We start from the raw sequence: 13723 nt of genomic DNA, 5'->3' as shown, positions 1-13723 counted from the left end.
GGTCTTAGTTATTTGACTATTTTTATTGACTATTGTTCCAATTACAAGTCAGACTTTGCAGATTTTAGGTGGTGTAGAAGCAAACAGTCATGTCAACCTTGGAACAGAAAAGTTGGTCACATTGAAGAGCCTATTTGTTTGGTTTTTGTCTGGTGACTAGCAATTCAGCTTTAACCCACTGAAGACTAACCAGCTTCCTAAGGTTTCTGGGGAGAGGGAAGAGAGGTTGGTTCTTGAAGAGCAATCTATTGATTACAGGCCACAGTGGACCCAGGAGTTGCTTATGTCTGCACGTAGTTCATTTTGTTACACGTAGATTCTTTGTACTATATTCATCACTATGGAATCTGAGCACCTTCCAGGGGCAAATTAAGGAACATGAGTGGAATAGGTGTGGGATCAAAATGAGCCTCAGAATGTCTGCAGCAGGCAATGGAAGTTTGAGTGGAAAGGCACTTAAAATTTAACCAATGTGGAGCCCTACTTCTTTAGTTCTACTAGGATGCACAGGAGTTTAGGTGTTCCTTATGAGAACCTTGGGAGATCCACAGGAAGAAGGGGAGAATTGCCCCTCTGTGCTGACTCTTGTAATCTTTTTAGTCTCCTAATTTCTCCCCTCACTGCCTACATATTTTAGAACAGGGGTCGGCAACCTTTCAGAAATGGTGTGCTGAGTCTTCTTTTATTCACTCTAATTTAAGGTTTCGCGTGCCAGTAATACATTTTAACGTTTTAGAAGGTCTCTTTCTACAAGTCTATAATATATAACTAAACTATTGTTGTATGTAAAGTAAATAAGGTTTTTTAAATGTTTAAGAAGCTTCATTTAAAATTAAATTAAAATGCAGAGGCCCCCCTCCCCCCTCCCCCTCTCCCCCCCCCAGACCAGTGGCCAGGACCCGGGCAGTGTGAGTGCCACTGAAAGTCAGCTCGCATGCCGCCTTCGGCACACGTGCCATAGGTTGCCTACTCCTGTTTTAGAATGTGCACAGAGGAGGGAATCCTCTCCTAGCCATCTTAGCGTCTCCTAGCCTTCAGCAAAGGCAAAATACTCTTTAGTGGATATTAGGAGATGCACAGATGAGGGCTTCCACTCCTGCAGATCTCAGGAAGAAAGAAAATAATTCCAAGTCCTTTGCTCTGCCAAGTTTCATATTAGTTCCGAAAGACAAAACTTGATTATGAAACTATTAAGGCTGCAGATACATATCTGAGTGTTACCTTTCAAGAACCTTTTAGCTGAAAAAAAGGTTGAAAATTAGATAAGGTTGTACTCCTTAAATACAACATTGCCTTCTTTAAAAAGAACCTTCACTCCACCCTCAGTAAAAACAACAGCACAGAGTAAACTAGTACGTGAATACCATAATCTCAGTAAAACTACATGTTCATATACTGTTAAAAACATTATTATTGTCATCTCATTCTTTCTTCCATTGGACTATACCTTAGTTTAGACTGGTTTGTGTCTCATTTTAATAAGCACTAAAATTTTCTTTTAATATATTCCACCCTATATGTTAATATATTTTTGGAGCTTTCAGTGAGGAAATCTTGTAAATACAGCTAATTACACCTGAAACAGTCTCTTTCCTTCATTCCCTACATATTCTGGAAAGGGCCACAAAGCAAATTGCATTCATTTTCTGTCCTTGAAGGGTAAAACCTAGTTCAGATGCTAATGGCTTAAATTAATTTTACTGTCAACAGACCTGCTCAGATGGGATTTGCAAAGTGCTTTAGTGTTTTAGGAGCCAAAGTCTTACTGAAAATCAGTGAGAATTGTGCTAAGTCACTAAGATGTTGAAAATTGCACCCACGGTCCCTTATGCTACAGTACTTTCAACTTTATTTTAATTATCTTAGGTAATAAGTCAACTCGCTAAATTGAGTCTTCCAAAACTGACCGTATCCATCTCAGATTCCACCATATAATCTATTACATTATGGATTTGCTCCAAGTCTTGTCTCTAGCTAAAAACTTTCTTTCCAGTGTTAGGAATGTCCTGATCCCTAGTGTGGACAGTTTCAACTGTCATGACTATTTTCAGAGCTGTCCAATAGATTTACCTTTAGTGGTTAGATGACACTCTGCTGAAAACAGCACTGGCAGCCAAAACCCTATTTACATTGTGGCTCAAGAAATTGCTAACACTAGTGCAATTAAGCCAGTGCAGATGGATCCAGTGTTGGGAGCAGCAGGACTTTCCCCCCAAAACTGCCATGTGTAGACATGACCTACTAGATGATGATGGGCTATAAATAGGGCCCTACCAAATTCACGGCCCATTTGGGTCAAATTCACAGTGATAGGATTTTAAAAATCCTAACTTTCATGATTTCAGCTATTTAAATCTGAACTTTCATGGTGTTGTAATTGTAGGGGTCCTGACCCAAAAAGGAGTGGGGGTGGGGGGGAGAGGGTTTCGCTACTGCCACCCTTACTTCTGCACTGCTGCTGATGGCAGCTCTCCCTTCAGAGCTGGGCTCCCAACCAGTAGTCGCTGCTCTCCAGCTGCTCAGCTCTGAAGGCAGTGCTGCTTTCAGCAGCAACGCAGAAGTAAGGGTAGCATTAGCGATCCCCCTGCCCCCATAACTCTTTTTTGGGTCAGGATCCGTACAATTACAACAGCTGCCGCTTGCAGGCTGCCCAGCTCCGAAGGCAGTGCAGAAGTAAGGGTGGCAATACCGCGACCCCCGTAAAATAACCTTGTGAGCGCCTCCCCATCACTCCCTTTTGGATCAGGACCCCCAGTTTGAGAAACACTGGTCTCCCCTGTGAAATCTGTATAGTATAGGGTAAAAGCACACAAAAGACTAGATTTAATGGGAGGAGACGAGATTTCACAGTCCGTGATGCATTTTTCATGGCCGTGAATTTGGTAGGGCCCTAGCTCGCTAAGGCAAATGTGTTAGCTATCAGTGCTCTGAATGGCAGAAATAGTGGATGCGTTATTCTGGCTGTTGTTTGGTAATACTTCATTCCACGTTCAAGCACATATTGGAGTGTTTCAGCTTGTTCAGGTTAATAACACTTCAGATCATTACTACTCTAAGAAACAACCTTTTTGTTGTGGTGAGGAAACACTTCTAGAATTGATTTTTATATCTACAAATTGGATTTTGTTGTTTATCCACCATTGCAAAGAGCTACATAGTTTTCTATTATGGTTTACTAGGTTTTAGAAGCACAGAATTCCTCTACGATGGTACCAAAACTTCTCTATTTTTGTTGGCTATATTCCAAATTACAGGGATAAGCTCACAGAGGAGTTATGAGTAAAGTGTGCTTATGAAGTAGATGACCTATTTGAAGACTAGCCAAGTTCAAGGTTTAAGAAACTTTTATATAATAAATAGGATAATATAGCTCTTAATGTGTTTTTTCTCTTAAAAATACTACATTCCTGTAAAAGGCATTAGTGTTTTTAAATTACTTAATTTTAAAAGAATATGTACAAAATTAATGCTTCATTGCTTTCTAATTTCTATATATATATAGAAACCCTACAAAGAACATAACATCAATGGTCCAGAGCTTTTAAGAAAAAAACGTGCAGCTCAAGCTGAAAAAAATACTTGTCAGCTCTACATTCAGACTGATCATCTATTCTATAAGCATTATGGAACAAGGGAAGCTGTGATTGCACAGGTATTTGTAAGCCTTTAGTCACTATTTCAGGAGTCTGTTCTTTTTCTCTTTAAGGGGGAATAGTCTAGACAAATGAATGCATTTTTATCATGGTGCTTTTCATGTTCAGGTCTGGATACACTTTTTCATCTGCTACTGCCATCCTGGCATTATTAAGGCAGCTTTCTCATTGACCCACCACAAGGGTACCAAGTGCCCAATGTTCAGAGGTGCTAGGCGCTTGGACCTCTCTTTAATGGGAGTTGTGGATGTTTAGCACCTGTGAAAATCGGGCCCCAAGCTCATAGTTTAAGAAAATAGTTCCTTCTGGAGATGTCAGATTTGTATGAAAGTCTGAAAAAATGATATGTTAGCATTTCAAGAGGAAAGCTATACAATGTAAATTCTGAGCACTTTCAGTTAATGACTGTGGGTATGTCAGCAATGCACCTGGGAGCATGCCTTCTAGGCTGGGTAGACAGATCATACTAGCTCTGCTTGCGCGAACATGCTGAAGCAGTGTTGCCATAGCAGCACAGGTGGTGGCTTAGGCTAGCCACCCAAGCGCAAACCCAAGGAGTCAGGAGGACTTGGACTTGGGTGACTAGCCTGAGCCCCTCTGCCTGTCCCACAACGTCCACACTGCTGTTTTAGTGAGTCTGTGCTAGGACGCGTGTTCCCAGCAGCGGTATAGACGTGTCCAGTAAGACCTACTCCTATAGCAGCAAGTTCAGTAGATGATCAGAGAAGCAGCAGGAAGAAACTAAAAGTAGACAGTCCTCACTTATTTCAATGAATTCCTAGCCAGGAAACTTACTTTCTTGGTTCCTCTTATGTTTGCTGAAAAATCTAGGTGAAGTGTTATGTAGCTTCACAGCCCATTTTTGCATCTAATTTAATGTAGATTATTAGTTCATTAGACTGTACCGCTACAATTCATTATGGGTAATGTTTTCAGAAGTGTCCTAGTCCCATTTTCAAGAGTGAGTTAGATAATTAGGCACCTAATTGAAAGTCAGCAGGACTTAAGAGCCTATGTCTCTTTTTTTGAAAATGGGGCTTGGGCTCCCGAGTCCACAAAGGGACTTAAGCTTTGCAACACTTTTAAACTTTTAGGCGCCCAGCTGCTGGGTAGGAATCCTTAGCCCCAATTTAGGCAATGCATGGTGAGAGTTAGGTGCCTAAGAATGGGATTCAGAAAAAGGCAACAAGCGGAATGGGAAGCAGCCTAAGCTAGCCAGTAGGAAATACCAAGGAAAGGGGTGGGCTTTAGGCCCTGCCACATAAAGGTAGTTAGGCATTTCCCTCCAACCCAGAGTTAGATGCCTATTTCAGCTCAACATTCATAGCTGTGAACCCTCTCGAGGAGTTGTGCACTGGGCTTTACAGTCAATCTTTGGTCCAATGAATATCTATTTATATAAAGTGGAACAGTTTGAACAGGAGAAATTGAGTTAAGGCATTCACCTGGAATGTGGGAGAGCTGCATTCAAGTGCTTGCTCCAAATCAGGCGGAGTGGAGATTTGAAGATGGGTCTCTCCCATCCCAAGTGAGTGCCCTAACCATTGGACTATTGGACACACATCCACCCTTCCCGTTCCCCCAAATTCCTGATCTGGTCAACCCCAGCTGTCTTTTTTTTTTCACGGATTAGATGTGCTCTGAGCACACCTAATAGATTGGGCTTCCCAGGTGAGATAGGCAGAGGAACGCTTAGTTTGAGAAGTTCACAGGTGTTTAGGTGCAAGCGAGGGCGGGAATCAAGCTGCTTTGATAGCATCAAGACTTAAGCGGTTTTGTGCAGGCCAACTGGCAGGAACGTGCATGGGAATTTAGGTGACTTCATTGTTAGACGCCAGCGAAGTGGGGTTTTTTGAGGATCTCATTGATCCCTAAATATTGGACATCAGCCCACTTGAAGTGGCAATTAGGCACCTAAGTCCCTTTGTCACTCTAATCCTAAAGTCACTTAGGTGCTTTTGAAAACTTTATCCTGTATTCTTAAGAAGGCAAATTTTTCATATTTGCTTTCTAGTAAAAATAGAATAATATGCAGTGACAATTTACAATTAAATTTTGTCTAAAACTCTTCCAGCATATCATTCTTTAAAATAATGCAATCCTTTGAGGATACTTTTCACAGTACTTTGATGTTAGGGTGAATTAAATGGCTGTCACAAACAAATATATCATAACTGTTTCCAGTTATTTGTATTGGGTGAGTAAAGTTAATTTAGCAATAGGGGATATCTAAGATTGTTATGGTCTGAACTATGTAATTTACTGTAGATGTACACTGATTATTCATCATGGGTACTTTATTAAAAATGCCTATCACATATGAGTGAAAGTTAATTTGCATGTGAAGATGCTTGCATTGAAGTTTTCTTGTGTAGCATAATAGGTAGAAAACATTTTTTGACTGTAAACACTTCAGCTTGTCTTTCTGATTAATAGATATCCAGTCATGTTAAAGCAATTGACACAATTTACCAGTCAACAGATTTCACAGGAATCCGTAACATCAGTTTCATGGTGAAACGAATAAGAGTAAGTAATTCTGTTGTTGCAGACATATCTGTTGAATGTGAGGAATGTTAGTTAAATGACAATAATTCTTTTAAACTATCTGCTGAATTTGATACTTTCATGTTAAAAACAGTCTGTTATAATTGTCCTCCTACCTAATTTCTTCAGTGCTCTTGCAATCTTAATATTCACATTGCCATGGCTTTTATTATAGCCTTGTGATGTTTCAGTTCAGTGTTTGACATAGCGGACTAATTTAAGGGACAAAGCTTCTCATATTGGTTATCAGCAGTGATGGGAAAGGAAATACAGTAGAAATATAGGAGTTTACTTGGGGGCTGTTACAGTATTTTTTAAAACTGCTTATATTTGATGCTTTAAACCAATGGTCACTGCAGAAATTTGCTTCCTAATTTTAAAGTCCAGTTTATCCTTAAAATGGTTCTTTCATTGGTGGGGAAAATGTAGTCAGTACATTGATATAAAGAAACATCATTTAGTTGTTAAAGGGGACATGCAAAGGAGAAAACTGTTGTGCTTGTTCCCTTTTTGTTGCTTTGATGTACAAAGAAAGCCTGAAATTCTATGTGTGTGATAAGTGGTGTGCTTCGAAAGTTAGAAATGTGGGTCTTTTAAACAGGGTTTGTTTATGTAGTGGGAGGAGAGGGTTAATTCCCTCCAGCACAGGTGTAACTCTGACTCTTCTTAGGCAAGAAGTTAGATTAAGTGATCTTCTTGGTCTCTTTTGGCCTTAAAATGTATTTATCTACCTTGGAAGGATATCTGACACTACAAGAGACCAACTAAAAGGGGGAGCAATTGCGAGGAAGGGATTTTAGTCTAGTGTTAAAATATAGGCTTGGGTTTTTTTTTCTTTGTAACATCTATGTAACTAATATATAAACAGCTTGGGAGAAAGGAGGTCTTTTTTTGAAGAGTCAGCACTTCAGCTTTTTTGGTTAAGGTGTGAGGTAACTCACAATACACCAGACCCCTGAAAAGTTCCTCCTGAAAAAATAGGGAAGGTCAAACCAGACTGGATCACTTTATACCTGACTCTCTTTATTTTAAAGATAAAAGATTAAAAGGCTGCCTTTATACATTATAAAAAAGCAAAAGACCAAAGTGCAATTTTTAAAAAAACTTCCTTCTGTAAATTGCTTTTAGGCCTCCAACTTTTAGATTGTTACACATGAAATTGCTCTGTGCATAGTAGCACATCTTGTTGTGTTCAGTTTAAAAAAAAAAAATCTCTCATCAGCTTCTGCCTTAGTGCATGTTTGTGCTCAGAAAAATATCTTTGAGAGACTTTCACAGTACAAAGAAAAGGAGTACTTGTGGCACCTTAGAGACTAACAAATTTGTTAGTCTCTAAGGTGCCACAAGTACTCCTTCTCTTTTTGCGGATACAGACAAACACGGCTGCTACTCTGAAACCTTTCACAGTACAATGAGCTGAATGGAATTTATGTATAGCTCATAATACTAAAACCTTGCTCTTAGTTTTATATTGGAGATTTAATGTGAGCATGCAGTTTTACTTTATATGACACTTTTACAAATCTTTCTTGTTTTTAGCTGTATCTAAACATTCTTACCTTTGTGTGCTATGATGTCGCATGTGCCATCAGTGTATATTATAGGATATAATACAATCTTTTTGCTCCAGGAACTTGCATTTAAAGTAGATATAGCTGTCAACTGAATAACCAGATGAAAGTTCATCTCAAAAATGTAGAATTAAGGTTATAAATACGCTTTTTTTAATTCTTGTGGATGAAGTTTGTCTGAAGGAAGTATTTGAAGGAAGAGGAAGGAGGTTGTAATTTGCCGCATAAATGCAGTTATGTTGTCTTATGAAACAAGTTCACTTTAGGACTCAGTATTTTCCAGATATTATGAATTGATATGTAGTGTCTATAAATCTTTAGATATTGATGTTATTATTTGACATCAGAGTTGGTAATAGGAAGTCTTTCTTAGCAACCTTGTATTAGCCAGACGAAAATGAAATGTTTGATTCAGTATAAATTTGAATTTACTTTTAGATCAACACAACTGTTGATGAGAGAGACCCTTCCAATCCCTTCAGATTTCCTAATATTGGTGTGGAGAAGTTTCTGGAACTGAACTCTGAACAGAATCATGATGATTATTGCTTGGCCTATGTATTTACTGACCGTGATTTTGATGATGGTGTCCTTGGTCTGGCTTGGGTTGGAGCCCCTTCAGGTAATTAATCCATAACTAGAGTACTCTCTTACAGAAGTCAAGTATTTTTAAGTAGGAGAAAGGAAGAAAAGTATCAACTGTTGACTTTACTGAAATTTTTCCAACATTGTAGGTCTGATTCTTCACAGTTTGATAATGTATGATGTGAAATTATGTAAATATCAATACATCATGTGCCACTAACTATTTGAGTCATACAGATTCCCCTATTCATTGCTTTCCTTTAGAACAGCACCTTAATTCTCTGGGCAGACACTTGGCCAGGTATGAGTGACCAATGAAATGAAAAAGGTGTCAGAAGTGCTTTGAATAAACTATAAGCAAGGCTCCTTGTATTATACAACACTCTACAGCCATAGAATTCACATCTTGCCATAGATTTGTACTCCAGGATCTGTGGCTTCCAGCTCTTACGGATACAAATAACTTGGAAATCTGAACAGAGTATAAACCAATGCAGTGATGTGTGCAGAGACACTGAAACAATATATCTGTACTTGCCCTTCCTAGATGATTTGTCTTTAAATTTCACTGAGACTCTGACCAGTTTCATTTCAGCCATGTGTCTTAATTTTCAGTGTCTAAGTATTTCCTGAAAGCACTTTACTATGTCATGTCATGTGGAGAAATTTAACAGTCTTCATGATAACTTTCATTGGAGCTACAAAAATCTGCTATTCCAATAGTGTTTTATGCCTGCTCAAGTGTGACACAAGAGAAAATCTTTCTAGAGAATGACTTTCTCCATTGGAGAAATACCATTTACCACCTGACAAGGAAAGTCTGTTCATCCATGTGGATAGGCAACTAGCTCCCTCTGCAGAAAAGAGCCTGTATTGTTACTGTAAAACAGCAGTTGAATAATATTGGAGGTCAACAAATGTCTAATGGATGGAGAAAACTAGTTGCAACATTCTTTCAATCTAAGTGATCATACCTCACTTAATTCTAGAGTATCTGAATGTTAAATGGATAACCTACCATACTTTCCTGTTCTCATATCCATTTTGTGACCAGAAAGTGTAAGTCTTGTGCTACAGATAAGGTCATGCTTGGTTTGTTCTCTAATATACTCAAAGGCTTTTTCTTTAGACAAGTCTGACACGAAGACTGTATCTTCATACTTCTGATGACACACTGCTGCAGTGCTGCTTTTTTGTCTTCTTGGACCATACCCTTTACTTCCTAGTTCCTATAACTTCTTTGGTCAATCAGTTAATCAGCATAGATGAAATTTAAATTTCAACTTTCACTATGCTGTGGATTTTATTTACAAAATTGTGTTCTCAGTAACTTGGGTAGTTTTATCAGTACTACTGTAATTCTCTTGATTTTTTTTTTTTAATGTTAACTTGGACTTGTCCATTTAATTCCCTGAATGACCAAACTGTATTTGAAATAAAATAAACACTAAAATTCACAAGTTAATAACTTCTATCCCTTTACTTAGAAAGTCAGTGGTAGGAAAATTTCCTGTTTGAAGATAAAGAATTTCTGATAGTCTTCAATCCTCACAAACTAATCAGATAGTATGCGAAATAAAATATGAAAATATCAATTTAACCTGTAGTTCTTTATATATATATATGTGTGTGTGTGTGTGTGTGTGTATGTATGTATGTATGTTCAAATTTTTTTAGAAGTAACTAGAAATATTGCTATAACAACATTAATCAAAATTTATTGTGAAAAGAAAACTTTTAGTTCAAATTCAGGATTGTGGAAAAAACCTTTTTATTCTATTCCCTCTCCTCCCTCCCTCCCCGGAAAATAGTTTTTTGAGGCTTTCATTTTTTATCACCAAAATATTTACATGAACATATTATTTTTATATTAGAAACAGATTCTAACTGAATAAACATAGAATACAGTTAAGTTAAGTTATTTAGAACATAGATTTATTTTCAAGGCTTAGGCTTATTGGGAAACAAACTTCTATAGAAGTAGAGGAAGAGGAATGGGTGAAGTCACTTGTAATTGAGAACAGGGACATGGCTAGTGAGTGGAATCAAATTGGAAGTTGAAGCAGAGGAGAGGATGAAATTTAGAATTTGATTTGCTAGAAACTTCTGAATATGAGCAAGGCATGTGAATTAGTTAATCTTGTTTGGTATCCAACATTGAATTCAATAGGTGGCTGTTCCTTGTTCTCACTGTAGTATATGTGAAAGCTTGCTGATCACTAATGGAAAAACTTGGCCTTGTTATCTTTCACTGCAGCTTGTGGTATTTGGCAGCAGTGTCCTCTATTTCAAGGGAAGTAGTAGATGTTTGTGTTAAATGGTGCCCTGCATGGCCTGGAGTTAGGATTGTTGGTTCAACTTCATTTTCAGGAACGTTAAAAATTGGAAATGTTAAGCATATTAGTTTAAAACAATTGTTCTTGAGTTGCCAAAAAATAACAGCTGCTGCTTTGGCTGCCCCATATTGCTTATTTGTATAATTGATCCTTTAGGAAATGTTAGGTTTGAGCTGTTTGGAACACACTGGATACGTTAGTTTTACAAGATGAATAGTTTGGAACTGATAAGTCTGTATGGCATCTCTTATTTTTGGATATCTTACCAGTGTTGGATGTTACATGCCCAGCCTGAGAAATAAGACTCTAACCTCACTTTCCCAATACTGTGTCTACGCTTTGTGTAAATGTAAATTTTTATAGACTTATTATGTCTCATTAAAAATTCCAGCTGTGCAAACCCAGGCTTGTTAGTGTCCATGGTTCCACAAGAGCTTATTAATTACATCATGTCTAAAATACACAAAATAAGTTAACTGTAGTTATGAAAAGCATTTTTTGCATTCCCACAACTATAAAATGTTCTCATTGTGGGGTTTTTTTGTTTTCTTTAAATATTCACAAGCATCTGACCAAGCTACTATTTTTAACTATTTAGGAATTTTTAACAAGTTGACAAGTCCTGGCCATGTAAATATCAGAAACAAAACAATTATTAAAACAGTTAATTTTTGTTTAATGAGACATACAGGAGTATAGTCATCAGATATTTCTGTTTAATAGGGTGTTGTATTACAGAGTGAGCATCATTAAAACACCTGTAATATGCCATTTCTACTGATTTTTATTAAATTGAGTGAAATCTCAATATACATGTTTAACAGGTCAGGCGTGTCTATCAAATGTTAAAAAAACTGGATAGGCGTGCTGGGTTTTTTGCAGGGGGATGTACTTTGAATATTGAATAAAAAGTAACCCTATATCTATGTATCTATCTGTCTTCTGTCTCTTATTGGATACATAGTTATGTTAATTTTTCCATAACTACAACCTCCTTTTTTTTTTTTTTTTTTTTTTTAAACCATTCCTCTATGGTTAGACTGTTTCTTTTTCCAGTGAGAGGCTACCAATAGCCAAGCAGTTACTACCAGATGAGATTAATTCTTCATTTCCTCTTGTGTGACCATTTCCACTAGAAAGATTACCGAGAGATCGTTTTGGTAATAAATACCCAACAATTTGTGATATTTGGTTGTGGATTGCATCCAAATACTCTCTAAGGACTGAACGGAACATATCTTTTAGCCTGGTTGGTTTGAAGGGCCATTGAAACAGTATCTTCAAGAATTTTTTATTGTGCGTCAGACTGAGGTTACTGGTCCTCTCCTCCCCCCCCCCCGGACTAAGCCCCCTTTCTCTGCGGTAATTTGTCTATCCACATCCTTTCCACAGTGAGTCATATATGAATTTTTTTTATTAGAAAAGCTGTCTGCAAAGATTAATACAAATTAGCTATTTTTTTGTTTCCTCATTGACCAGATGCCAGCGCTTCTATTTGTTAGCTTTTTGTATCAAACAGGTTTTCTAGAAAGTTGAGAAACATAATGCCTTACTTGAAAGTACTAGTGCCAGTTAAAATTAGTTGTGATCTCTAAATAAGTTAGGAAAGTTTCTTTACTGAATAGCTGGCCAACCAAGTGTATTCCATGGCTCTCCCAATCTTTGAAGCTCTTTGGTTTGCAATTTGGGTTAAGATCTAGAGTATTTGCAATGGGTGTGATTGGCAAGGGGAAAGAATTTCTCTAATTCTATCCCAAACCCATAGAGTAGCCTTTACTAAAGGATGTGTGTGTAAACTTTTGGAGTAGCCTAGAGATTTACACTGTCACAATTTTTCTGTTCAATAAAGACCCAATGTTTGTCTGGGCACCCCCCACTCCACTCCTGCTTTGAGCTGGCTGGCTTGATAATACCATAGATTGGTGATTCTCAAACTTTAGTAACCTGAGGACCCCAGTTTTGATTTTAAAATTTGCTGTGGACCCCCAAGCCACCCGCTCAGCCCCAGGCCCCGCCCCACACCACCCCTTCCTCCAAGGCTCCACCCCGCCTTTCCTCTTCCCTGCCTCTTGCTGCTGCCTCCCCCAAGCACCCCTGTCCCCCTTCCTCTCCCTCCCTCCCAGCGGGAACATCTGTTCCCCAGCATGCAGGAGGCGCTGGGAGGGAGGGGTAGGAGAGTTGATCAGCAGGGCCTGCAGACCCCTTTTTGAGAAACGCCGCCATAGATTATTTGGAGCGGCTAGTCTACCCTGTTTAATGGATCTGTACAAAGTATCTGCACTCACTCTTGGCCTTTTCTTATTCCATGTAAATTGTAACAGCACCCTCTGTATTCCTGCTAGGTTTGTATCTGGGATAATCAGAGAAAGATTTTGAAACAAGAAAGATATCCTTAGAGTGTTTATTTTGATGGTGGCTGTTCTTCCCAATCAAGAAATTGCTTACGTCCCCCAGCACTCCAAATCTTTTTTCATTTGCTGAAGTAGGGGGTTAACATTTAAATGATAGAAGCTCTTCTAGGTTGTTTTGAGATTTGAATTCCCATGTATCTTATAGAATTTGTTGCCCATTTGTACCCAAACATTTTCTGGAGGAGTGACTTTTCAGGGTCTGGCAAATTTATAGCTAGTATTTCAGATTTGGCATAATTTTATTTTAAATCCAGACTTTCCCAAAATCCTGGATTGTTTTAGCGAATAGTTTTAGAGAATATTTGATTTAGATAAAAATGTTACATCTATATATGCTATTTTCTGATGTGGTCCTGCAAGTTTCATTCCTGTGATGGATTCATTGTCCTTTGAGCAAAAGGCTCTGTGGCCAGTCCAGAAAGTAGAAGAGACATTAGACATCCCTGTCTACTCTCTGGGTAATTCAAGTAAAGGAGTTAACTCCATCAATTCACACAGCTGCTTTTGGGCTGATGTCAAGAGCAGTTATTCATTTAAGGAACTGGGGGCCAAAGTCCATATGGGACAGGACTTGAAACAGAAAGTTCTACTCTATTCCATCAGACTTTCTCTGCGCCTAG

At 38.2% G+C, this 13723-nt stretch overlaps 1 protein-coding gene across 4 annotated transcripts in view; it reads left to right on the top strand.

Moving 5' to 3' along the window:
• Window positions 1-13723, top strand: part of ADAM10 (ADAM metallopeptidase domain 10) — a 119025-nt gene that overhangs the window by 71502 nt on the left and 33800 nt on the right. For all 4 annotated transcript variants that reach the window (XM_065558264.1, XM_065558266.1, XM_065558267.1 and 1 more), the window contains 3 exons: window positions 3503-3652; window positions 6090-6182; window positions 8210-8393. In XM_065558264.1, the coding sequence (XP_065414336.1) occupies window positions 3503-3652; window positions 6090-6182; window positions 8210-8393 (427 nt within the window). The remainder of the gene's footprint in view (window positions 1-3502; window positions 3653-6089; window positions 6183-8209; window positions 8394-13723) is intronic.

Source organism: Chrysemys picta, chromosome 10, assembly GCF_011386835.1.
Source record: "Chrysemys picta bellii isolate R12L10 chromosome 10, ASM1138683v2, whole genome shotgun sequence".
Classification (NCBI taxonomy): Eukaryota; Metazoa; Chordata; order Testudines; family Emydidae; genus Chrysemys; species Chrysemys picta.
This window is presented reverse-complemented; position numbering and strand designations above follow the sequence as displayed.